The 26,616-nt window shown below is 47.7% G+C and overlaps 1 protein-coding gene across 1 annotated transcript in view; it reads right to left on the bottom strand.

The window, feature by feature from the left end:
* The window catches only part of LPP (LIM domain containing preferred translocation partner in lipoma), a 327,664-nt gene that overhangs the window by 258,221 nt on the left and 42,827 nt on the right, over positions 1–26,616 (bottom strand). The window contains exon 2 of the mRNA XM_086944622.1: positions 160–275. Within this exon, the coding sequence (XP_086800748.1) occupies positions 160–275 (116 nt within the window). The remainder of the gene's footprint in view (positions 1–159; positions 276–26,616) is intronic.

The raw sequence follows: 26,616 nt of genomic DNA, 5'->3' as shown, positions 1-26,616 counted from the left end.
TGGAATAAACTAATGCAGGCATAGCGCTGTGGCCACCAGCCTAGCCTGCACAGAATCACACAGAAGGGCTCCCTGGTGAAAAGATGCATCGGGGGTGCACCTGGACAGTCAAACAGGTGAGGGGAGGGATTCCCTACTTCACTCTGCCAATCTTCTTACCTGCACATTAAACATGGGCATGTCGCTGGATGGTGGGGGAGGGTACGTGCCGGGAGGCGATGGGAAACTTCCAAAATCCTCCAGCGGTGGTGGAGGCGGCGGAGGGTAGAATTCACCTGGAACAGTAAGAAGAGAAGATTAGTTCTGATTAGCGACAGATATATAAAGCATGAAACACAAGGGCGAAGTGTGGTCTTACCGCACAGCGGCTCTGAGCACTCAAAATATGCGGTGAAGATGCGGTGCATGCAGCAATTTCACGCACACGTCCCCATCCCTGCCCAGCATCTTTAGTGTTAGGAAGCAGTAGTTTCAGTTGTAAGTGCACTGAAGGCTGCTAACGCAGCGCTTTACTGGAAGGAGCTCAGCCCCTGGGGCACCCACTGATGGTCAGTGCTGGCCGGTTACTAACAGGTTTACCCTTGGGGGCTGTGGAGGGGGGGGGGCGGAGACTAATAAAGGGGAGCTCCTTGCACCCACCCCCTCGAACACACAGCTGCTGCTCCACACTGCGGACTGACAACTAAACATCTTCGAAAAGCCTCCTACCTACCCTGGGGTAAGCCTGGGTGGAATTCGCAGAGTTTCGCTACACGGAACTCTGCAAAGGGAACTCTGCAAAGTGCAAAAAAGAACTTGGTCGCGCTACGAGGAGCTCTGCAAGCGGAGGAGTGCGTTAGATAAATGCTGTTTGGGGTGATTTTCAGTGCCAGGTGCTTGGCCGTACTGTGCAATCATCGTGAACGGCACCATGCACAGTGCACGCAGGTGCTGTTTCCTTCCTGTCGCTCCAGTAGATTTTTACTTGAGCCGCAGCTTTTAAAACGCGAGCCGACGGTTTCTCAATGCAAGCGGTCGCAAGCATACGTGACCACTCGCAATGAGAAATCTGACCACCTGTGCTGAGAAATCTTGCCAGGAGGTTGATTTTCCACGCTCATACTCACCAACTTGATACGGACGATCGCAAACTAGGAAAAATCTCGCCAGGAGGGGGATTTTCCTCGTTCGCACTCGCCAACTTGATGTCGGTGAACGTGAGCGAGGGAAAAACTCTGCTACGCAGAGCAGAGTTTCAGAACTCCACGAGCTCTGTGTAACGCGGAGTGTGGAAAATTCCGCAGGTGGAGCGGAGTTTACCACCCAGACTTAACCTGGGGCAGGACCTGGAGGCAGCTGCACGGACGTCATTTAGGGGTCGCTGGGGGTCCCAGCTGCGACCCCTGCCTAGTCCATTGCGACCCTTGGCCTTGGGTGGCCGAAGCAGACCCAAGTACACAGGGGCAGCTCCACATTCTCTATATTCAGCACCTTTTCTTTACACTAATAGTGAATACCGTTCTATCATTCACTATTAGTGCAATGAAAAATGGATCACTCAGCTTTAATTGGACCTTTGGTGGAAGCTGTGCAAGTAAAAATGTTTTTACCTGTATGTTGCATGCATGCTTGCAGTTGCGAGTGTGTTTATGTGAGAGAGTGAGCATACTTGTCAGTGAAAGTGCATGAGAGTCCGTGAAAGTGCATGAGAGTCCGTGAAAGTGCATGAGAGTCCGTGAAAGTGCATGAGAGTCCGTGAAAGTGCATGAGAGTCCGTGAAAGTGCATGAGAGTCCGTGACGGGTAGTGAGTGAGATTGTGCCAGACTGAGGCCCAGATTTACTATTCTTTGACGCAAGGCAGCTCTGCACCAAAGTAAGTACACTGCCTTACGTCAAAGGTAAAGATCAAAAATGCACCATAGCTTCGAAGATGTGGTGTATTGCTGCTCTCACTGTGCGCTGGTGCACTTTTGGCAGCCATGCGCTGATGCACAAACCCTTGCAGCATAGTGTACATTCTGTGAAGCACCGGTTGTGAACTGGAAGGGTTTCGTTCCAGTACAAAAACTATGCTTTAGTGTCTTTCCTACTTTGCATGTGTGCTGTACAATGCAGCAAACATGCAATGTTGAGAACATTTCTCCCGTTTAGGCTTACCTTGAGAAGTCATAGTATTTTAGGGTTAAATTCCTCTTCACCAAGGTTTGTAAATCGGGATATGGGTCAAAACCCATGGGTGGTTGCATGGGAACGCCCATGCACCACCCACAGAATGCCCATGCACCACCAATGGAACACCCAAGAAACACCCATGGAAAGCTCTCTAGATGCACAATAATGCAAAGCAGTGCAAAGTGTAATTTTGCATCACTTTAGGATACTATCCACAGCAAACCAGAGTTTGCGTCCAATACTGAATCTCACCCTAAAACTTTGTGCGAGGTTGCGTGCAAAGCTTTAGTAACATGGGTCTGAGTGTCACTAAGTGTCAAAAGTAGGAGTCACATTTAGAGTGAATACAAGTGAGTGAGAATGAATAAGAATAGGAGCAAAGGTGTATACAATTGAGGGTTATATTAGGGTCAAGTGGTATCTCTTCTTGGAAAAAATCAGGTTCATATGTGGTCACTTCCTGTGAAGTCATTAAGGTCAAAAATGATAGGATGTCACTTCCTCTACCCCTTGCATTTAACGCCCAGGGGTAGCTGCAGGGCACAAACTCTTCACACATCTGCCCACAGAGGAGCTGGCACTAGGGGCGCGGGAGGTGCTGCAGCCCCCTCCCCTGGATGAAGTAACATTCAGATGGAGGGAAGAGCAGTGAAAAGGCCATTATGTGTCTTTCTTCAGCAGCATTAGCTGGGCTTTCACTGACAATCAAACGTGAGGTAACTTCTTTAAGCAAACTGCTGCTAACTACAGCCATAAAAAAGTATTACATATTTTTGTTGCGAGTGATTTTTTAGGTCGAGCGTGGGCACCGCATGCGCTGCTGCGAGGCATGCGGTATTGGATTGAATTTAAAACCTAGCCAACTCTCCGCCCATATTGGTGATTGGCTTGTTTCATTGTCCTTCGTAAACGCTGGCTTGCGAGGAGTTGTTAGGGTTGTTAGTCCCTCCTTGGTACCGCCTTGTCTGCATTTGTAACATCCCATGGCGACTGGCCCATTTACTTCTGTTGTGACATGGTCTGTCTTAGTCTGTAAGCACACTTTCTTTAATGGGTTTCTCCTTCTGCAGGCACAACGGGCTTTCCTCGCCATGCGCGCTTTCGAGCAGTCCCGTACAATGGCGGCTGCTTCTTTGAAGTGAAATAAGTTGCACACATAGTAAAACCACTCTTACTTAATGTTTTCTTACTGTTACATCTGGTGTGTTCCCTGCTTATGAAGCAGTTGAGGTGTTTTCAGACTCCTAAGGCTGTGGTGTGACGTTTGGGTCAGCACACCATGAGCGATACAACGTCAAGAGTTTAGCAGCCCACCCTCGGCCAGCCACAAAGTGTCAAGACAGTCGAGGCAGGACATACAACACTGGTGTGCTGTAACGCAGTGAGCTACCACGAGAAGACACCTAGAGGGACAGACACCGCGCTGCACAGCCAGACGCAGAAACCTGCAGGGGCAGATGCAGACACCTGAACGACCTGCAAGGGCAGATTCAGAAACCTGAATGGTCAGACACTTGCAGGCTCAAATACCTTTACGATCAGCTTTAAGCAGGCTGTTCTTGCTGGCACGCACTTTGTGAGAGCCCTTGGAACTGAGTTGAGGGTAAAGATGGCACCAGGGAGTGCAGCCAACAATGCACCAGGGGTGGGCAGACAACAATGCACCGGGGGTGGGCAGACAACAATGCACCGGGGGTGGGCAGACAACAATGCACCGGGGGTGGGCAGACAACAATGCACTGCGGAGTGCGGACAGCAATACTCCTATCCTAAAAAAACCAGACATTGAGCATCTGACCCCAACAACTTCAGACCAATAACCAACATTCCCATGCTAGCAAAGGTCTTCGAAAAATGTGTTCAGCAACAACTGAATTTACACATCACAAACTTCAATTTATTGAACATTCACCAATCGGGCTTCAGACCTGGCCATAGCACTGAAACAGCCATCCTACATATAGTAGATGATGCTCTCATAGCTCTTGACAGCAATGAAACATGCTTGCTAGTCTTGCTCGACCTATCATCTGCCTTTGATACAGTCAACCACGACAAACTTCTAAGAAGACTAGAAGACAGGATGGGCTTCTCAGGCACAGTCCTTCTATGGTTCAAATCCTTTCTGGAAAATAGAACACAATCATTCATGACCGACAAGATCCTTTCTCTATCTTCACCTAACCTAGTAGGAGTCTCACAAGGTTCAACCGTGCCACCCACACGATTCAACTTATATGTCGAACCTATCACTGATCTACTACAGCAGGCGAGCATCTCCTACCACATGTACGCAGACGACACCCAACTTTACATTAAAATCACCTCGATAGAAGAGATAAAGTTAATGAATCTAGCTCTTGAAAAAACTGTACAATGGCTAATGAACAACTTCCTTAAGCTAAATTCACAAAAAACATAATTTCTTTTAATCTCCCCCCCAATAAAACACAAGAGATAAAGGAATGGACCAAAATGATCACTGCTCTGAATTGCACGCCAACGTTGGTGGACTCCACAATTGGGATCACATTGGATAAGAACCTTAACATGCAAGCTCACATTAAGATGGCCAAAAATGCCCGCTTTCACATCAACTATCTCAGAAAAATGAAGCCATTTATCGAGATCCCAGACCTCAAAACAGCAGTACAGGCCTTAGTCATCTCAAAGCTAGAGTACGGTTGCTCCACCCTCTCAGGTCTCCCCAAATTCTCTACCGCACCCCTAAAAGCCTGTCTCAACGCCGCAGCAAGACTCATTACAGGATCAAGGAAATTTGACCACATTTCACCACACCTGAAGGCACTCAACTGGCTACCCTATGAAGCTCGTATTCACTTAAAGATTGCTTGCATTACTCACAAGGCTCTACACCACAACACCCTGCAGTTCCTAGCCCAAAAACTCACACTATCTGGAGGACACAGACAGTCTAGGAGCACAGACAATCTTCTCCTGAAACCCGCAAGGTTCAGCAAGACAAACTTCCAACAGAGCATTTTCGGGAGCGGCGCTAAGAATTTGGAACTCTCTTCCGCCATCCATCAGAAAAATCTCCTCAACACCCCTCTTTAAAAAGGAAGCAATACCAGTCCTGATGAGCAAATGTCTAGAATAATATCCGCAGAAACACCAGCTTCAACTTCAACTTCTACTCATTTATCCTACTCCTCCTCCTTTGATATATCGAGGATATGACTTGCACAAGCTTGAACTGAATCGCTATTGCAGAACTGCTCCCTACCCTACCTTTATCCACGATCTTTATTATGTTTTGATATCATGTTCTTTTTGCGTTTATTTTATTTGTGTTGCTGTTACCAATTGTGCTTTTCATCCCTGTCGCACTATGTAAAAGGGCTCTGTTACCCTACTTTGGGTCTGGTTCGCGCTATAGAAAACTAAAATAAATAAATAAATAAATAAATGCACCGGGGAGTGCAGCCAACAATGCACCGGGGGGAGTGCAGCCAACAATGCACCGGGGGGAGTGCAGCCAACAATGCACCGGGGGGAGTGCAGCCAACAATGCACCGGGGGGAGTGCAGCCAACAATGCACCGGGGGGAGTGCAGCCAACAATGCACCGGGGGGAGTGCAGCCAACAATGCACCGGGGGGAGGGCAGCCAACAATGCACCGGGGGGAGGGCAGACAACAATGCACCGGGGGGAGGGCAGACAACAATGCACCGGGGGTGGGCAGACAACAATGCACCGGGGGTGGGCAGACAACAATGCACCGGGGGTGGGCAGACAACAATGCACCGGGGGTGGGCAGACAACAATGCACCGGGGGTGGGCAGACAACAATGCACCGGGGGTGGGCAGACAACAATGCACCGGGGGTGGGCAGACAACAATGCACCGGGGGTGGGCAGACAACAATGCACCGGGGGTGGGCAGACAACAATGCACCGGGGGTGGGCAGACAACAATGCACCGGGGGTGGGCAGACAACAATGCACCGGGGGTGGGCAGACAACAATGCACCGGGGAGTGGGCAGACAACAATGCACCGGGGGTGGGCAGACAACAATGCACCGGGGGTGGGCAGACAACAATGCACCGGGGGTGGGCTGACAACAATGCACCGGGGAGTGGGCTGACAACAATGCACCGGGGAGTGGGCTGACAACAATGCACCGGGGAGTGGGCTGACAACAATGCACCGGGGAGTGGGCTGACAACAATGCACCGGGGAGTGGGCTGACAACAATGCACCGGGGAGTGGGCTGTCAACAATGCACCGGGGGGTGCCAACAAGCAGTACTGTGTTGCTAATGGGTACCAAGGTTTATCATACACTGCCGATATATGTCATATGCTAGCAACATATATCAGGGCACTGCCAGTAAGATCAGAGCCATGCTCATGTATTCAAGGGTGCTGCCAAGGAAAATTCTGGTGTTCAGTGACTGAATATAAAAAGATTTGTAGTGAGAGGAGTGAAACTGGGAGATTGATTAGGCGAAGAGTTTTGAGCTCCTATGTCAAAGGATACGGTATACGGATCTAAGCCCTTTGTTTTCCTACACCCAGATTTTTTTAACTCAATACTTTTGTGATAATTTAAATGTTTTGACGTGTTTGCATTATATTAGGAATGAGCCCCTTGTAAATGTCATTGTCCTGATGAAGACCTAAATAGAAGTAATATCCCACAATAGTGCTAGAAACGCAACACGTTGACAATTGAACTCCAAACAGTCACTTGAATTGGGAGAGAGTAAAGTTTTGCAGGAACATTTATTTCAAATAACATTTAAAAAAAAGACTTATTATACTAGTGATATGTTTTCCTGTACCATTAGTGGCATCGATTAACTCATTCTACAAATGAAATCTGTGCTAGATTTATTTTTCTCATCATTGAGTTGACTGTGCTTTGCGGTTTTTGACAGCCTTTTTTGGTGATTTGTTTGTTTTTGTTTTGCTGCTCAACACTTCAGGGTACTATACACAGTCATCCTCCTGATATGCCAGGGTGCGGCTCAATATTGCTGGGAGACATACAAGGGTTGCAATATCTCTGCAAGGATGGACCTCTATATTCCAGGGCAGTGGTTCTTAACCTGTGGTCCAGTGGCCCCTGAGGGTCCTCGAAGTCTATTCAAGGGGTACAGCGACCGCTTAGAAAATTAAAAACACATTAGATTAATAAAGTGTATATAGCAAAAGAAGCTAAATGCACAACTGCTAATTTTAAAACATTCTTTAAATGTGACGGAATTAGAAATAGAGGACAAAAAACGAAATTAGCATCTTCAGATTGATTGGCGGGAGCAGTGCAAGTGCTTCAAACAGTATAGTATGGACGATGAGTGGACTGAGGTGAATTAGAAAATCTCCCACCTTTGTATTAAAATTAATATTTTTTTTTTTTTATATACGTTTGTGATTTAGTGTATTCTTTTGTGGTTCTAATCATCCCTCCTTCACTGGGGTTCTTGTGATTCCACTAATGATTCAGTCTGGGCCCCTGGGTTCCAGTAATGCTTAAGGGGGGTCCGCAGAAGTTAGAAGCTTAAGAACCAGTGCCTAGATACCCTCACGGATCACTAGCAGTGCGCTATAAATTCATCCTACAATAAGCACTGTTCTAGGGCCCCATCAGTAACCCTAGGTGGTGAACACTGCTTGCAGAGTTCTCCGCCCTCCACGTTATGCGAGCTTGTGGAATTCTGAAAAACTCCACTCTGCTTTCCTAGCTCGCACTCATCAACATCAAATTGGTGAGCATGGAAAATCAACCTCCTGGTGAGATTTCTAAACGTGGGTGGCCGGACTCCCCATCTTGAGCGGTCGAGTGCTCACATCCGCTCACGCTGAGAAACCATCTGCTTGCGTTGAGAAAGCTGCCGCTAGAGTAAAAAATCCACTCGAGCGGCAAAAAGGAAGCAGCGCCCGGTTGCGCTGTGCATGGTGCTATTTGCGATGATGGCACAGCGCGGAGTATCAGTAATGCGGTTCCTGGCGACTGCTCAATATTTGACAGCACGGTCTGCAATGGGCTCCTCAATACGTCAGAGTGCCTCCTGCAACTGTGTCCCTCTTGACATGCCAGGAGCCGGTTCAATATTTCGTGGCACTATTAGTAATAAGGTTCACTTCCTGGTGCCAGGGGCCTTCTCAGTACTTCGGGGTGCGGTGAGGAGTTTCAGTGCCTCTGCCAGGACGCTGCCCTGTATTTCAGGACACTGTCTGTAGTGGAATCCCCGCTATATGCCAGTATTGTATGGTACCCCCTGTAATGGGGCTCCTCGGATGCTGCGATAGAGCTTTAGTGACCCCATAAGGATGCGGGTCAGTGTGTCCAGATGCTCCTTGACCTTCAGTGCGTCTGCCAGGCTTGTAATATTGTCAACAGTGGTTCTCATTGAAGCTTATGTATGCTGCGCTTACTTGTGAGACTAGTGAGAAGGGCGTTGCAGTCGTCCAGCCTACAGCCAACCAAGGCCATGACCGATGTTTCCCTTAGTTCAAATGGAATGAACAGGAACACCTTTTTCAGAATTTTAAGAATAAAAAAACATGCAGCCGTGGCCTGATTGATCTGCGATTCAAAGGAGAGCTTGGAGTCGAAGAGGACACCAAGGTTTTTACTGTGCTGGCAGGTATTGGAGGAGAGCCCATGTCATTGGGTCACCAGATGCCTGGCATCATGCCAAACAGCAGGAGTTCTGTTTTTGACGTGTTTAATTTCAAGCAGTTAGCCTGTATCCAGTTCCCTATATGACCCATGCAGTCTTGAAACCGGGAAGCTGTATCCGCGGCCGGGCTGTTGGACACAATGATCTGTGTGTTGTCAGCGTAGGACACCAGTGAGAAGCCCAAGCTTATCAGTTTGGCCAAGGGGGTGACGTACAGGTTAAAAAGAGTGGGGCTCAGGGACAAGCCCCGATGAAGACGAGCCCCGAGGAGGACGAGCCCCACCCTGAGGGACGTGCCCAGCCCTGAGGGACGTGCCCAGCCCTGAGGGACGAGCCCTGAGGGACGAGCCCTGAGGGACTCCACAAGGAAGCAAGAAATCCGGGGAATGAATACATCTTGAGCCACTGACTTCATCCACGAAGCTGTGCTCAGCAGACAGCGCCTTTGGCCCGCTTGGCAAAGATCTTGCAGTAACTCTGTTAAATAAATATTTGTCTCCACTGTCTCTTCCAAGAAATGAACTGGATAAAACTTGGTGGGGCCCAGCTCCCTCCCACCTAGCTGTGATTGTGAAAGAGGCCTGCATGGTTTACATTTATAGATAATTTAGTAAAAGTTGGTTGGAGCGCGTCCTCCCATTCCAAAACCACTCTTTGTTCCTTTTCAAATGTCAAAGGCATTATTCTCGGTGGGTAAATTGCACGAGAAACATAAAATGTAACATGCAGTGAGAACGATTACCCACAAGACGAGTGGAAAGAAGAAAATGCAACAAGAACAGAGATGTAAAACCTACCGTCGAGCTGTCTTAAGCTTCAGTTATTAATCTAAAGATATAAGATATACACATTAATATCTCAAAAGGCAAGCTGTTGATGGACAAGTGGAGTTCGTAGCGCTTTGAAAGTGTGCCACAAGCACTTCAAGAAGGCAACGTGCCTGATGACACAGCCTCCCGAGAGAAAATTTAAATAATGGTTACTCGCTGGACAATAAAAAATCGATTGTCGGGCATCTGAACCTGATTGAATTCAAATGCCTTTTTTTTTTTTACCCCCCCATCACCTTTGCAGTGGACACGTTTCTGAGAGGGAACGGAGGTATTGCACTGACATTACGAATCTGCTCCTCCCTTTAAAGACAAATAGGTGAAGGGTGAAAGGACTCCGCGCTGTAAATTTACCAGGGCCACATTCCACTCCATCATTTCTTTGCCCATCATGCCACCTATAGCAGGAACTATGGATGGGCCACTCGGCCTTGGTGGCGCAGAGGTAGGAGTAATCGTTCCCGCTCTGCCAGACCAGGCCCCCTTTGAATGGGGCACAAGGAACCCCTGATCAATTTAAGCCACAATGGGGTGCAGCCCGAGTCCTATGGCACAGTGACGTGGCACCTCCGTATGGGCAACACATGGAGAAAAGAAGGTGTCTGATTTGCTGCAGTAGCCGCCCACCAGAACTTTAGCAGTACCCCGGGCTGGTGGGAAGCAGAGGCATGTGAAGCGAGGCTTGCTGCTTTTAATCAAGGTCCCCCCACAGACACCGCTGCACTTTAGGCATCAATAATAAAGTGATGGATGGATCGTTTGAATACATCTTAGACGTGGACAATCGCTCTGGATCACTTAACTTCTGCCAGCGCCACCATGAAAACTAGAGGTGGGCCAATAACTCCGCCGGTGGAGTTCGAGGAGTTTTGCCCACTCCGCATTCAGCTCAGTCAGAATATGGAGCTCCCATCAAAACTTATTTATCATAAGTGGACATAGACACTTGTAACTGCGTTACGCACAGTAGTGTAGATAACCCTCATAAACGTTATGTATTAAGGTAATGCGGTTTATGTTGATTCTCCGCCCCACATAAACGTTATGGCATTTATCATTGGGTCATCGTTTGTGCTGTATGCCTACCTCAAGCCTGAGGTCAACTCTGGAGTAACGCAGCAGTGTCCAGAGAAGGGTGAAGCCACAATGGAGGGTTATTATGTTTAAAAAACACACCTACGTCGAAAAAATCAATTTATTCTAAAGCTGATGTGGTGTGGTATTAAAATTCATATGGGTATACTCTTGGACCTAGTTACTGGGTCCTAGTATATCACTTCAAAAATAAACTGCCAACATGTTTCTGCTCCTTTTGGCCCAGCCGGGTCTATGGAGCATTTGTCAGGACAAACATAAAAGTTAAAATAGTACTCACACCCTTTTTGTGTGGTATTTTAGTGGGTCAATTATTCTCACTGTGGTCTAGGAGGTTCTATTAAACCTCATTGAATGTAAAGTCGCGGTTCCTCGGGGAAAACGGACATCTGTGTCCCAGGCCGCTTAAAATGGGGAATTCCGCATCTGGTGCTGGCGCTGCCCCCGATGCTCTCATCAAAACTCCACCAATCGCTGTGTGGCGGACCTTTTCCCATGTGTGGCTTCCAAGCTAAGATGGCAAGAGGCAGGTCGCAATTATTCTCTTTGAGAAAACGGACTTTCAAGTAAAAATCTACTCGAGTGGCAGAAAGAAACAGCGCAATGTGGGGCGCCGTGTGGTGCAGGTTGCGTTGCTTTTACAGGGCAGATGAAGCTCCCAGCCGTAAAAATCAGCACAACGTGTCAATTCGGCATGCTCGCGGAATCTGTTTTTATGCAATACAGCAGAGTTCCACAGACAAACTCCGCGAGCTCCGCCCACCCCTAAGCACAGCCTCCTCTGACCATTCTATGCTTCACCTGCTAAGGAAACTAAAGAAATCAAAATTAAAGAGCCCTACATTCCAGAGTTCCTGCTCTAGCATAACACAAAAAAAGAGGATTATAATATCTTTCCAATTGGACATTTATTACTCAAGAGTTGCATTCTAGAAACTGGCTGCGAGTGGATCTGAATGGGAATGAAATCTTATTTGAGAAAATTATGAAATGAGTTGCAATGGGCGTTTACCATTGGACAAGTCAAAAGCACATACATTCTGTAGAGGTAACTCTCGGAGTAATATAGATTACATACTGGTATCACTGGAACTTTGGTTTTATGCAATTGATCTAAAAATAGACCCAAGAATAGAGAGCGGTCATCACCCTCTCCAATTGTCATTATCTGACCAGCTTTTTCCTTTTTCACCTCGAAGTATTGAGGTTTGCAATATTCTCTCTGATGACCTCTTACTAAGTAACAATCGTCGTTCCTTGAAGCGGCGACATCTCTTAGGGAATATATATATATATATATATATAACATAATATATTTGCGGACACTTGAATCCCGTATAGACTCAATAATGGAAAAGGACTATTTTCTAGAATTACAGAAAGATCTTTTGGCAGCACCGACACCGAATGTGACCAACATCCCAAGGAAAATAAAGGAGGAAACAAAAGCCATAATAAAGAGGCACATTTATGGTATAACAAGGGTTGCCGTGATGTAAAGACTGAACTAATAACGGCAATAAAAAACGGAAATACAATTAGTATAAGAAAACAGTTCCTGGCAGTGGATGTTTTAGCGTCTCTGCTCTTCAGCCTTTCTATGTCAAACATTCCAAGTGTTTCACTGAATACATATGGACTCTCTCTTATGTAAAAGGATTTCAAAAGAAAAGAGAGGGCCCCACAGCCAAAGGGACAGGGAACCATAAAGAGAGGGGCCCCACAGCCAAAGGGACAGGGAACCATAAAGAGAGGGGCCCCACAGCCAAAGGGACAGAGAACCATAAAGAGGGGCCCCACAGCCAAAGGGACAGGGAACCATAAAGAGGGGGCCCCACAGCCAAAGGGACAGGGAACCATAAAGAGGGGCCCCACAGCCAAAGGAACAGGGAACCATAAAGAGAGGGGCCCCACAGCCAAAGGGACAGGGAACCATAAAGAGAGGGGCCCCACAACCAAAGGGACAGGGAACCATAAAGAGAGGGGCCCCACAGCCATAGGAACAGGGAACCATAAAGAGAGGGGCCCCACAGCCAAAGGGACAGGGAACCATAAAGAGAGGGGCCCCACAGCCATAGGGACAGGGAACCATAAAGAGAGGGGCCCCACAACCAAAGGGACAGGGAACTACACAGAGAGGGGCCCCACAGCCAAAGGGACAGGGAACCATAAAGAGAGGGGCCCCACAGCCAAAGGGACAGGGAACCATAAAGAGAGGGGCCCCACAGCCAAAGGGACAGGGAACCATAAAGAGAGGGGCCCCACAGCCAAAGGGACAGGGAACCATAAAGAGAGGGGCCCCACAGCCAAAGGGACAGGGAACCATAAAGAGAGGGGGCCCCACAGCCAAAGGGACAGGGAACCATAAAGAGAGGGGCCCCACAGCCAAAGGGACAGGGAACCATAAAGAGAGGGGCCCCACAGCCATAGGGACAGGGAACCATAAAGGATTTACAAAGTTGAATAATCTCCCGTTACAGATTAGTAGTGAATAAAGAGATTGCTTAAGGGCTCCCTTATATTTTTTGATTTGCGGTTTTTCAATTTTTATTACTTTTAAATACATTTTGTATTGTGGTTTTCAAGTGATGCTGGGTAATAAAGTGCTAGTTTTATTATGTAATGATTTAAAATCAATTTTTGACACAGGATTCTCTATTTTGGCTGTAATTTTCTAAGAGGCGAGATTGAAGATTTTACCAATGCTACATTATTTTGGTACTTACCTTTGTTTATATTGAGGCTGTAATTGAGGGTTCTATGGAGATGACTGGTATGTCTGAGTGAATGACTATGTAATTTGGACTGGAGTTTGAGTGGAGATTTTTCGATTTATGTAGGAGGATGACAGTCCTTATGCTCTACACCTATATGAGCGTATAAAGAAAGCCTGAAGCCCTCCATGAATACGGACCCGTCAGATTAACAATCTATGTAGGGAAGACTAAGACGCTGATCCTTCCTAAGCGGGTACAGATGTTTGCCTGGTTTCTAAATGTGGTTTGATTCGAACAGGTTAGTGTTTACAAATACCTTAGTCTATATTTGCAGGTAAACATTTAATCCACAACAAATGTTCTTGAAAGGATTGATATACGATTTGGTGGCCTTTTGGTGGAACCATTAAACAAGCCTATTGTAGGAAAACAAATGCCTCAAGCTCTTTATAATGCAAAACTATTGCCCTTGATACCACAGTAAATTGGGAACATCTTGACAGGCAAGGTGTGTCCACTGGGGCGCAGGGGAATAGCCCCCCCCCGCCCGCAGCTCTCTCGGCGTTTCTGAACTTAAGTAAAGTAAATCAGTTAACTTCAGTTCAAAGACACTGAGGGAGAATTGACAATCATGTCAGTCAGCATGACGTCGGACCGCCCACTCCTTCAGAGTCTGAAGGGGGTGGACGGTCTGGAGTCATGTTGACTAACAGGATTGTCAGACCAGTGGGGGCAACAGGCAGCAGCACAACACAGGGGCGCATGAGTGGGGGCAGAGGGCGAATTTTTCGCACATGCCCACACATGCGCACTTGTGTTTTCAGTTGTTTGCGCATGCCTAATGGGCAGGCCACGGGCGAAGAATACCCATGCCCTAAGCCAATCCTGGATTGGCTGAGAGGGGCTGCCAGTCCATTCCAGTGCCGACGTGAAGGCGCCAAGGGGAGCAGAGGTGGCGTGGACCGCTGGGAGGTACGTTTTCTGTTTATATATGTAATGCCCTGGCACCACCCCAGCACGACACCCCCCGCACGACAACCCCCGCCCCTCCCCGCGAGCCGCAGCTGCATCTTGAAAGACTGTTGAAAAAAGGTTTTGGGGCAATACCGTCAAACTCAAAGATGCGGCTGAAGGTAAGAGCTGGACTTGCCTTCTTGGGACTTATTGGAGCAATCACATCACACGCTTGAAGATGATTAATCGTTGAGTAGGATCAAGGTCAGTGATAAACTCTCAGTTCTGTCTTTGTGGTTCACACTCAAGTGTTCTGTTATTTCTTCACTTGTTATTTTAAAAATCAGAAGTGACTGTATCTCGGGGTGTTTGATATCCTACAATTAGAAAACCACTCGCAATGGTCCAAATAAAAAAACAAATACACTTGTGAGTGAAAGAGTCAGACAGTCAAGCTAACAACAGAAACCAGCTCTCTCCTGAGAAGTCTGCGATGCATTCCTTTGACATCTCTCCATTTTTCCAATTAAACCTGGACACAGCTGGCCTGCAGCAACATCTTCTGCCTAATTCAATCACAATGTGTATCCTATTTTAAGCTTCTCCTAAAAGTCAACCCTAAATATTTTTAGGAATTAACGGACTCCACCTCCCGGGCATACAAATACCGGCTACATTTGTTTTACTCTTTTACTTAAGACCAACACCTTCGCCTTCTCTAAATTTCCAACTGGTTCTGCTTACTATAGATTTCAAGAGCATACAGTGTCCTCTGCAGACCAACTGGGGTGCAATCCAACAGCACCATGTTGCTCGCATAAAGCAGACAGGCAATGTGCAGTTTCCTGACTTTAGGGGAGGACTTTGTTTGGGATATGAAAGCAGGGAGGTTGGCTACATATAAAGTAAAGAGCAGGGGGTTAAAGCGCACCCCTGTCGAAGGCCATCCTTGATGGGGATGCTCTGGGATAGCCGGCCCGATTTATCTAGCTTCGCCGGCCTGATTGGCAGAGTATGGATTGTAATATGCTAAGGAGGTTCGGCGGGAGCTCCCAAGCGGGAAGTTTTCTCCATGGGGTTTCCATGTCCAACGAATCAAAAGCTGTCCCTAAGTCGGCAAGACAGCAACACAGCCTTTGATTCACTTCCAGATCCTTCTGAAGGATGGCCGATAGAACAAAGGAATGATGTATAGAATTTCGAAAATGGCCCTCGTGAAAGCCCCCTTGCTCAATTGGGATTATCTTGGATTTGAACGCCCAGTCTTCCAATTTAGATAGAATAATTTTGGAAATTGCACTAACCGAGAAGTCCAAAAGGCTAATCAGCCTGTGAGGTGTAGGGTCTGAGCCTTTCCCTTTTTTTAAAGATTGGTTTTAGTATTGACCCTTTCCACGATGGGGGTTGGAGGCCTCTTGAGGCAATCCAGCAAAACATGCAGAAGTCCACCGCGGCCCACCAATCACCGTTCAACTTCATTATTACCACTGGGATGTTATTGGGGCCCTTGAAAGCTTTATTCGAACAATGACCGCTCTTACCTCCTTTACTGAGAACCAAGTTCCCAGGCCCCAGGGAACCGAGAGTTCCCTGGGGCCTGAGACAGGAAGGCCACCACATAGATCTGCCAGACAGGCTGCCCATGTGTCTTCAGGGATCATACATTTGCCCAGAACTTTTGTTGATCCCTTATATATTTCTTGCATTTATCCCACTTGCTATAAGAAAAGGAGGCCTTTCTCTTCAATCAGCTGCTTATATTGGGACTTCAGCTTAACCAACTCCTGAGATACGGCTCTGTCTGGGCATCGCCCGGCTTTCTCGGAGACCCGTCTCAAACATTTCAACTCCTGGCCGGCTGAATCGACCCAACCCTTCCCCTCAATAGGACGGGCTGCCTGTGAGCCACACTTCCTTACATCTGAGTTTGGTAACTCCAAAGCACACTGGTTCATTACTAGCTAAGAGATCTGACTTAAGGAAACCGCGCTTACGCGCAGCTACGCCTCGCTAGCTCCGCAGTCTTTCATAGACAAATTTAAAAAAGGAAGCTTCTGCTTGGAGTGTGGACCTCATCCATACATTCATGCAAATAATTACAGATGCACTAGAGGGGAGCAAATTCAAAGTCATTTGACGGACTTTCTTAATATACCACCACAAATAACGCAACGACACAATGGAAGTTACCCACAAAATATTTGTCCAACTCAGTAACGAGTGAGGATTTCTCTACAGGAAATCTACTGCTTTTGGATGCTTTATGAACAGTCAGGTCTCACCTCAAAGATAAGGCTGATCTACTTATTTTTGATGGGATCGTTACACTATTGCGAAGCTCGCTGCTTGAGGAGGTCCGCGCGGGTTCAGTGTCGACAAGTGTGGTGCGGATGAGATTCAGAGGTAGAACTGATACCTACTTGGGGTGACAAAGGGATGTTGCCTGAGTGATACCATTTAGAAGATGGCACTTACCATAGCGTGTACGTTAGTAACGGTGCGGAGGAAGAGTGCACTACATAGTGTATATGCTAAGCACAGTGTGTACATTAGTATTGGTGCCTAGAAAGCGATCACTACATACAGTGTGTATGCTAGTAATGGCTCATAGGAAGAGAGCGCTACGTACAGTGTACGCTAGTAATGGCTCATAGGAAGAGAGCGCTACGTACAGTGGACTAGTAATGGCACATGGGAAGAGAGCGCTACGTACAGTGTATGCTAGTAATGGCACATAGGAAGAGAGCGCTACGTACAGTGGACTAGTAATGGCACATAGGAAGAGAGCGCTACGTACAGTGTGTACATTAGTATTGGTGCCTAGGAAGCGATCGCTACATACAGTGTGTATGCTAGTAATGGCACATAGGAAGAGAGCGCGACGTACAGTGTACGCTAGTAATGGCACATAGGAAGAGCGCGCAAAGTATAGTGTACGCTAGTAATGGCACATAGGAAGAGAGCGCGACGTACAGTGTACGCTAGTAATGGCACATAGGAAGAGCGCGACATACAGTGTACGCTCGTAATGGCACATAGGAAGAGAGCGCGACGTACAGTGTACGCTAGCAATGGCACATAGGAAGAGCGCGCAAAGTATAGTGTACGCTAGTAATGGCACATAGGAAGAGAGCGCGACGTACAGTGTACGCTAGTAATGGCACATAGGAAGAGCGCGACGTACAGTGTACGCTCCTAATGGCACATAGGAAGAGAGCGCGACGTACAGTGTACGCTAGTAATGGTACATAGGAAGAGAGCGCGACGTACAGTGTACGCTAGTAATGGCACATAGGAAGAGCGCGACGTACAGTGTACGCTCGTAATGGCACATAGGAAGAGAGCGCTACGTACAGTGTGTATGCTAGTAATGGCACATAGGAAGAGAGTGAGACGTACAGTGTGTACATTAGTATTGGTGCCTAGGAAGCGATCGCTACATACAGTGTGTATGCTAGTAGTGGCTCATAGGAAGAGAGCGCGACGTACAGTGTACGCTAGTAATGGCACATAGGAAGAGAGCGCTACATACAGTGTGTATGCTAGTAATGGCTCATAGGAAGAGAGCGCTACGTACAGTGTACGCTAGTAATGGCACATAGGAAGAGCGCTACGTACAGTGTACGCTAGTAATGGCACATAGGAAGAGACCGCTACGTAAAGTGTGTATGCTAGTAATGGCACATAGGAAGAGAGCGCTATGTACAGTGGACTAGTAATGGCACATGGGAAGAGAGCGCTACGTACAGTGTATGCTAGCAATGGCACATAGGAAGAGAGCGCTATGTACAGTGGACTAGTAATGGCATATAGGAACAGAGCGCTACGTACAGTGTATGCTAGGAATGGCACATAGGAAGAGGGCGCTACGTACAGTGGATTAGTAATGGCACATAGGAAGAGAGCGCGACGTACAGTGTATGCTAGTAATGGCACATAGGAAGAGAGCGCGACGTACAGTGTGTAAATTAGAAAGGCAGTGGCTGGGACCCAGTCTTAGGAAGGAACAGGCATTGACACTAAAAGTACAAAAAAAACAAGACAGAAGAATAAGGACGTTGAACAGGTAAAGAAGACAGACTAGGATTCACGAGGGAAGAAAGTGCCCGCTTCCATGCAAATGGACGATAGCGACCGTGAGATTGCACAGCTGCAACACATACATCAAAAAAGTCACTAGAGAAGTGCCAGGGGCACTGTCGGAGGAATAGATGTGTCCCAAAGGCACCAATGTTTGTCACCCCTCACAAGCCAGGTCCCCGACTCTCCTCTGCAGGTCCCACAGAGCAGACTGAGAAGCACCTTAGAGATCTGTTTAGGGTAAGCGTTCCTGGTCCGTTTCGTCTTCACCCAGACTCCACCCGAGTCTTTTTAATGTTCTCTACAAGAGTGTGTATATTGTTTTATGTAGAAGCATGCACCTACATTACATAGGAGTGTTATTCTGATTCTGCTCCGGTTGTACTTTCTCCCATTTAGGTTGCATTATTCTAGGCAGGACCAATTGGCCTGTCCCACTACAGACCTTAACCAAGGTTGTAGGAAGTTTTAAATAATTTTTTCACTGTGTAGTACGAGCACCAAGGTACTGAGGAACTGCTAGTTTAGCATGAAACATGTCGACCTCAACTGGGGGTTGCAGATAGCCTTGCCACATACTAGCGTAGCATCCATCTTCCCTCCCACCATTTTAATCAAGGGAGTTAGCCACGTGAATAAAGTCCCTTGTGGACTAACCCACCCTTTTTTTTTTTAATCAATCACCACCCATTCACGACTACACATTCACCTTCCCTCTCACACGCATGCACCTTATGGCTGGAACAAAAGATCTCCGCTAAAGAGCCCCTTCGCGGGTGCCCGTCGGACATTGCAGCGCCAGTCAGACGAGGAGCAGGACCCATATGATGAAGCATGACACCTATCTTGCTGAATGTGTGAGGGTTCTAGTTCCCAAGAGGGAAGTCCCCCTTCCCTTCCCTCTTGGTTTTTGCTTCTACTCCACAACACACACTCTCCTTCCCTTCCACCCTGTCCTCCTGGGGAACTGTGTGTACTCTCTTTGTTGCTACACCTCACAAGCCCCCTGTGGGTGATAAGAGGCTTAAGGGGGTGTGAAGACCAAGCATGGAGGCCAAGTTGACTAAGCGCTGTTTGTGGTTAATTTGCAAGAATTATACTTTGCTGTGCCAAGGGGGGGCACTCATGCTTGCGACATACAGCGCCATAGAAGATTACAACTTTAAGTGAAAGAGTGTTTAAAACACAGGACAGCAAATTAGTTCCCAGCTGGAAAACAGGAGCAGTAAACAAGGCGGATGGAGCTGGAAGCCCGGCAGGTCGCGCGCCTGAAATTTGTTGCTAAGTGTGCAGAGGAGTCATTGAGATGCGCCCTCAAGCGCGCTTACCACTTGTGATGGAAATGAGAGTCCTGAAAACACACCTCTTCACATCAGGCACGTGCTCACACACATGCATGTGTATTTACCCATGTCTAAGTCCCATGGACTACCAAGCGGTGTCATTGGGAGGCTCTGCCGTTCCCCTCTAGGCCGGATCCTGTGTCTGGGACTGAAACCCCATCCGAGAGTCCTCGACTCACAGACCGCTCTCAAGAATCCCTCCAGGCCTGACTCAAAGCTACTGATGGCTCCATAAAGGGGCAGCTCAACACAATTATCACTGTTGTAATAAAGGGAAAAGGGTTGGGACAACATTTTGATAATATCCCGACAAATGTAAATATATGCACAGCAAATCTGGTAGTCAAGAATAAAAAATACACAAACCAGATTATACAATAAAGACCTAATGTGATCAAAATAGCACAGGACACGAAATACCTGAAGGAAGCTCAAGCAGATGGAAGCCATCACTGGGTCAAGTGAAGCTATGAGAAATAAACCCAGGCTGATCTACCCCATAGCAGACGGACAACACACACACTCCTGGGTTCATTCAGGACAGATTTCACATTCAAAGAAAGCACTGGCAGGAAAGCAAACAGCTCTCCCTCCTAAAAGTGAAACCTTCCAACCCGAAGCACACTTCTGAGTAATATTAAAAGTCCCGGCCCTCTCCTGCCAGGACGAAGGTAGCGCTCTGCTCAACAGCCTTCATTGGAGATCCTTCAAAGGCGTCCGGAACACCTCAAGCGAGTGAAAATGTTGGATCACATCACCCAACGCTGAAGAAATGACACCGGCTTCTACTCCATCTCCAAGACCAACTGCATCAGCACCCAGCACACCTGGCCAACCATCGCTGGTGGACAGGACATTACCAGACTGGAGATGAAAGAACCCACAGAAGGCGGGCGACCGCCATCTTTGCACCCATGGTCTGGAAGAACAACCAGACTGAATCAGAATGAGCCCAACCAGCCTGCAGTAGAGGAGAATGAAAACCGATCTGGTTAAGAAGAACTACAACGAACCCCAAAACACTAGGGCTCCTTAGAGTCCACCCCTTGTAAATGACGCAGTTCTCAGAGCTCCGGCCCTTGCTCTGTACTTCGCTACTTCCCGCTAGGTTTGTACTACACAAATAGTACTCCACGCAGACATAAAACGGAGGATCACAGTCCTTCCTTCATATTCTGGTTACTTTGCTTCAGCTTTTCACAAACCTTCACTGTTCACAATCTTACTGGTCGCGAAGACAGAAAACAGTTGAATCAAAAACCGAGGCGATCCTAGTGCCTCAGCCTGTACCTCTGCATGGTGTCCCCTGGAGGGCCGGCCACAGAGTAAGAAAGGGGTGGGCGTGTCCGTTTCCCACCCGGTTTAAGGTTGGCGATTCTCTCTAAAATGTGGCTATATTTCAAGCTGCTGAGGATTATTCTGTGCATCTCTGCACTCGGAGGCGTGGGGAGTGGGTATGAGTTGCCAAAACTAACCTCTGTCATGAAGGAGCACAGCTGGTGTCTGGCCCTAGGGGATGAAGGTGTGGACAGACATCAAAGCACATACAAGGATCCTGAGAAACCATCTCTTGTTTCTTGATCTAGCTTGTGCAGAGGCCAAGAAGGGGCAGGTTGTCTGCATTCCAGCCCAGGTTGGGAAGTTTCCCTGCTCAGAGGGGCATCTAGGGAGGCATCCTTCACAAATCTTCTAAAATACCTGGTTCCTCTCTGACATTAAGCAAAGAGATCTGATGGACGGATGCTGAACAATGTCAAACACTCATCCCCAGTACAGCGATCTGTGCCCAAATCCATTGTTTTTTTGCTCATCATGCCACCCCAGTTGGGACGCAGCCATATGCAGATCAGTCTTGACCCTGCGCCCAATGGGAACAGTCCAGCCCGAACTGCCAAGCCAGGTCCTTCCTGGACTTGAATCAAACATCCTGGGACCGGTTTCGGGGTTTCACCACTCATCAGCAAGGCTAGCTAGAATCCAGAGGTACAGGGCCCACCCGATCAGACACTAGGCAGGTACAATCACAACTGGGTTAATTGGTAGGAAGCAGTGAGTGTTTAACTCCAACAGACCCAGGAGATCAAGTAAGACGGAGAGGAATAAAGTTCATAAATAGGTGGGCTGTTTGGTCCTCTGCGAGAAGCAGTCTTGCCCCATCATCCACCCAGGGACGGCTTTAGCCCTGGTGGCGTCCTGCGCGACAATCCCTTTTGGCTCCCCCCATGACCCGTTTCTGCTTCCTCAGATTCTCTCACTACCACTGGGCAAAAATGCCCCTCATCTCTCCTATCATAAGATGTTGCTAACACAGCTCCCTCCCTGAGGTCAGCACCCTGTGCAGCCGCACTGGTCGCACTGCCCTAAAGCCGGCCCTGCATCCAACCACTGCTTCAGAACAAGAGATGTTCACAGGAAGTCCAAGTGAATCTTCATGGCAGGAGCATCAAGACCGGGCCATCTTCTGTGCACACACATTTTGATGTTCTTGATTACAATGCACACAAAGTCCAGAGCACACTCTGCACCCACATATGCACTCCCTATTGATTGGGAGTCCAGTAGGTCTGTCAAACCAAGGTTGCTGAAGCAGCCAAAGCTCCAGCCAGGACCAGGCGATGGCGCCGCGAGGGCGACTCCTGGATATTAACGAATGAGGAGGACAACGGAGGGGTCTCGAAGGAGCATCACATCTGCAGTTTATGAAGATCTTTGTAAGCAGGCACACATGTTGCACACTGAAGATTTTACTTACTTTAACCAGCTATTTGCAGTTCTAGGTTGACCTGCGACAAAACCCAATTGTGTGTGCAAAGTATAGGGTTTCTAGATAGCTTTAACTACTGCTTATGCTTTCGAACTGCACAAGCAGATGCACCCACTCCGATGGAATAAATACACAGTTTTCAAAGGTGGAGCCCAAGTGCGGATGCGTTGTGTGTTTTCGCTACAGGATCACGAGTCGGTCTCAAACGAGGACTCAATATTTGAAGTAAACAAGTTATAATATTCTGCGTAACTGACCACAGATTTCCTCTGGTCGAGTTATGTTCTTGGCACATCGGGGTTACTCTGTGGCTTTCTATGGAAGAATGTGAGCCTGGCTGGAGCAAGGAATGATGCTTTTTAAATATATTTGTATAGATATTTTTATGGTGGGGACATCATAAAGCACTGTGGGTAAACACAAACAACATTATCTGTGTAAAGGCGAAGGTCCCCGTACATCTGAGCAGCTCTACCTCCGCTCTATTTTTTACTTTATCCTGAGTTTTCAGTCCATTTTCCAACATTTTGGTCTTTTTTTGGTCCCTGATCACAAAGGTCTTCACAAACTGCAGATCTGATGCTTCTTCCAGCCCCCCTCATTGGTGTTCTGGCTGCTGCAGGTGCCTTGGTTTGGCTGTTAAGTCCTCATCAGTCACCTGATTTCACCTGAGTTATAATCAAACCAATGCCCAGAGCTGTCCAATGCCCAGAGCTGTCCAATGCCCAGAGCTGTCCAATGCCCAGAGCTGTCCAATGCCCAGAGCTGTCCAATGCCCAGAGCCGTTCAATGCTAGAGTGCGCTTTATTAGTTTTTTTTCCAAGTGCTAAACAGCGCACTGAGGAAGCAGACATGCAGATTACATGGGCAGAGTGTGAGGTGAGGTTAAAGGTCATGAAAAAGGGAGTGTGGCGATATTAAATGACCAAGCCAGCAATACGTAACAATGAGAAAGAGAAGAGGAATAAAGTAACACAAAAAGTACCTTGCAACCACCACAAGTATGCCCACTTCAGCAGCGGTGTCTCCAGTTTTAAAATGCACACATGGAATCCCTTGATGTGCGGCTGATTGGAGGGAGCAAGAAGCCGACCTTTCCGCCACACTCGCCTCTGCGTCAGGCGGCCACACTTCCGCAACACTCGCCTCTGCGTCAGGCGGCCACACTTCCGCAACACTCGCCTCTGCGTCAGGCGGCCACACTTCCGCAACACTCGCCTCTGCGTCAGGCGGCCACACTTCCGCAACACTCGCCTCTGCGTCAGGCGGCCACACTTCCGCAACACTCGCCTCTGCGTCAGGCGGCCACACTTCCGCAACACTCGCCTCTGCGTCAGGCGGCCACACTTCCGCAACACTCGCCTCTGCGTCAGACGGCCACACTTCCGCAACACTCGCCTCTGCGTCAGGCGGCCACACTTCCGCAACACTCGCCTCTGCGTCGGGCGGCCACACTTCCGCAACACTCGCCTCTGCGTCGGGCGGCCACACTTCCGCAACACTCGCCTCTGCGTCGGGCGGCCACACTTCCGCAGCACTCGCCTCTGCGTCGGGCGGCCACACTTCCGCAGCACTCGCCTCTGCGTCGGGCGGCCACACTTCCGCAACACTCGCCTCTGCGTCGGGCGGCCACACTTCCGCAACACTCGCCTCTGCGTCGGGCGGCCACACTTCCGCAACACTCGCCTCTGCGTCGGGCGGCCACACTTCCGCAACACTCGCCTCTGTGTCGGGCGGCCACACTTCTGCAACACTCGCCTCTGTGTCGGGCGGCCACACTTCCGCAACACTCGCCTCTGTGTCGGGCGGCCACACTTCCGCAACACTCGCCTCTGTGTGTCGGGCGGCCACACTTCCGCAACACTCGCCTCTGTGTCGGGCGGCCACACTTCCGCAACACTCGCCTCTGTGTCGGGCGGCCACACTTCCGCAACACTCGCCTCTGTCGGGCAGCCACACTTCCGCAACACTCGCCTCTGTGTCGGGCGGCCACACTTCCGCAACACTCGCCTCTGTGTCGGGCGGCCACACTTCCGCAACCCTCATCCCAAACACTGGCCTCTACTGTGTCTAACTTCGATCCAAAAGAAAGTGAACCTACCACGCCCAGTCCAGTGAATGCTTGTCCTTGATTCAAGTGGAAAAAAAAATGTAAAAAAGAACCAAAAGTGGGTTGAAAAGAAATAAACAAGAAGATGAGGCAAGTCAAACCCCTGCCCTTCACATTGGTCTACAGGAAACAAATTGGAGGAAATTAGGTAATATTGCAAACTTGCCATAAAATTGGTGTAGAAGAGTTAACCACAAACAGATTGTCTATTAAGAAATTCTGCAAAGTTATATTAATGCACTTACATTGCGAGTCACGTGGATGAACAGGAGTGCTGAGATTCTGGAGACACAAACTACGTTGGTACAGGCAGAAAAGTGGCATTTGATGAAATAATGAAAATTTTAAAAAGTTTGTTTTGGCTAGTAATTTGTTTTCAGCTACTTAATATGCTACAGAGTTTTTGTAAAGGAAGCAAGCTTTATTTTGACATTATGTAAAAGTATAAATGGGTGTAAATTGCTCACGAGCGGAAGACACATTTTAGAAGGAAAGGTGATTTTTGAAAGGTGGTGGAAAAGTGTTATAAACAGGGTGGAGGATGAATCATGCAATGCAGCAAATATGCACAGAGTATACATTAGCAAAAGAGGAGTTTTTACAATTTGGAAGTGATAGACAAGTAGCATATAATGTAGTAGTGCAAGGGTGCGAGTTCTGATACGATAGAATACTCTATTATAGCAGTTTTTGTCCCAAAGAATTGGGGCGAAGAGTGGTTGTCATTATATTAAAAACGGTAACAGCTAGTAGAAAGCTCATGGAATGTCTGCAAAGCACATGGTTAAGGCATTGAGTCTGTCAGTAATTAGAAGTTTTGAGTTTTTGTTGTACTTTGTTTACAAAGAGATGCTTGAAAGCTCTTGACCACTGATGAAACAAGAACTCGTGTAGGCAAGTATATCTGCACAGTCTTGGGGGTTCCTTATAATCTTGTAAATTCATGGATTCCATAGTCCAATATGAACCAAGAAAACTTTGAAAATAAATATTTGCAACAAAATGTCAAGGGTACAGTCGAATCCTGTTTGTGTTTTCCCAGGGCATACCTACGTTGACTGGCCATAAGAGGACTACTTAAGCCCAATTAACAACCTAAAGGGAACCCAAGGGTAAGTTTCAATGGAATCCAAGGGTAAGCTTGAGAGGGACCCAAAGGTAAGCTTGAGAGGGACCCAAAGGTAAGCTTGAAAGGGACCCAAAGGTAAGCTTGAAAGGGACCCAATGGTAAGCTTGAGAGGGACCCAATGGTAAGCTTGAGAGGGACCCAATGGTAAGCTTGAAAGGGACCCAATGGTAAGCTTGAAAGGGACCCAATGGTAAGCTTGAAAGGGACCCAATGGTAAGCTTGAAAGGGACCCAACTGTAAGCTTGGGAGGAACCTAATGGTAAGCTTGAAAATAACCCAACTGTAAGCTTGAGAGGAACCGAACGGTAAGCTTGAGAGGAACCGAACGGTAAGCTTGAGAGGAACCCCATGGCCCTGATAGGTGACCCATCCAAGTGATGCTAAACCATTATAAATAAGGTTCCCTGTTTTCCGTTTATACTGATTCTTACAGATAAATACAGACAGAAAACATTAATTTTCTTCTCTGTGTTTATTTTTAAAATGTGGATAAAAATGGAAATTAAGTTGCTTTTTGAGTAATTCTAAATACTGTCTGTCATGACTGCCAGGCCAATAGATGTGTGGATTGATAGATAAGGGGGTTAAAAAAAGAAAGGAATTTTAGTAAAGAGGCTTTGACAGCAGTAGATATGCACAAGGTGGATACTGAAATGTGTAAATTTTCATATAAGTGCACGGATGTATCTTTCTGCTGGTGTTCACAGCACTGAAACCTGGCAGACACTCAAGCATGATTGCATATTTATTGGTTAAATACATGTGGAAATATCCTAATTTCAGCTTAAT

The sequence above is a fragment of the Lissotriton vulgaris genome, chromosome 11 (assembly GCF_964263255.1).
Source record: "Lissotriton vulgaris chromosome 11, aLisVul1.2, whole genome shotgun sequence".
In the NCBI taxonomy this organism is placed as follows: Eukaryota; Metazoa; Chordata; class Amphibia; order Caudata; family Salamandridae; genus Lissotriton; species Lissotriton vulgaris.
The sequence above is the reverse complement of the archived record's forward strand: the minus strand, read 5'-3'. Positions and strand labels throughout refer to the sequence as shown.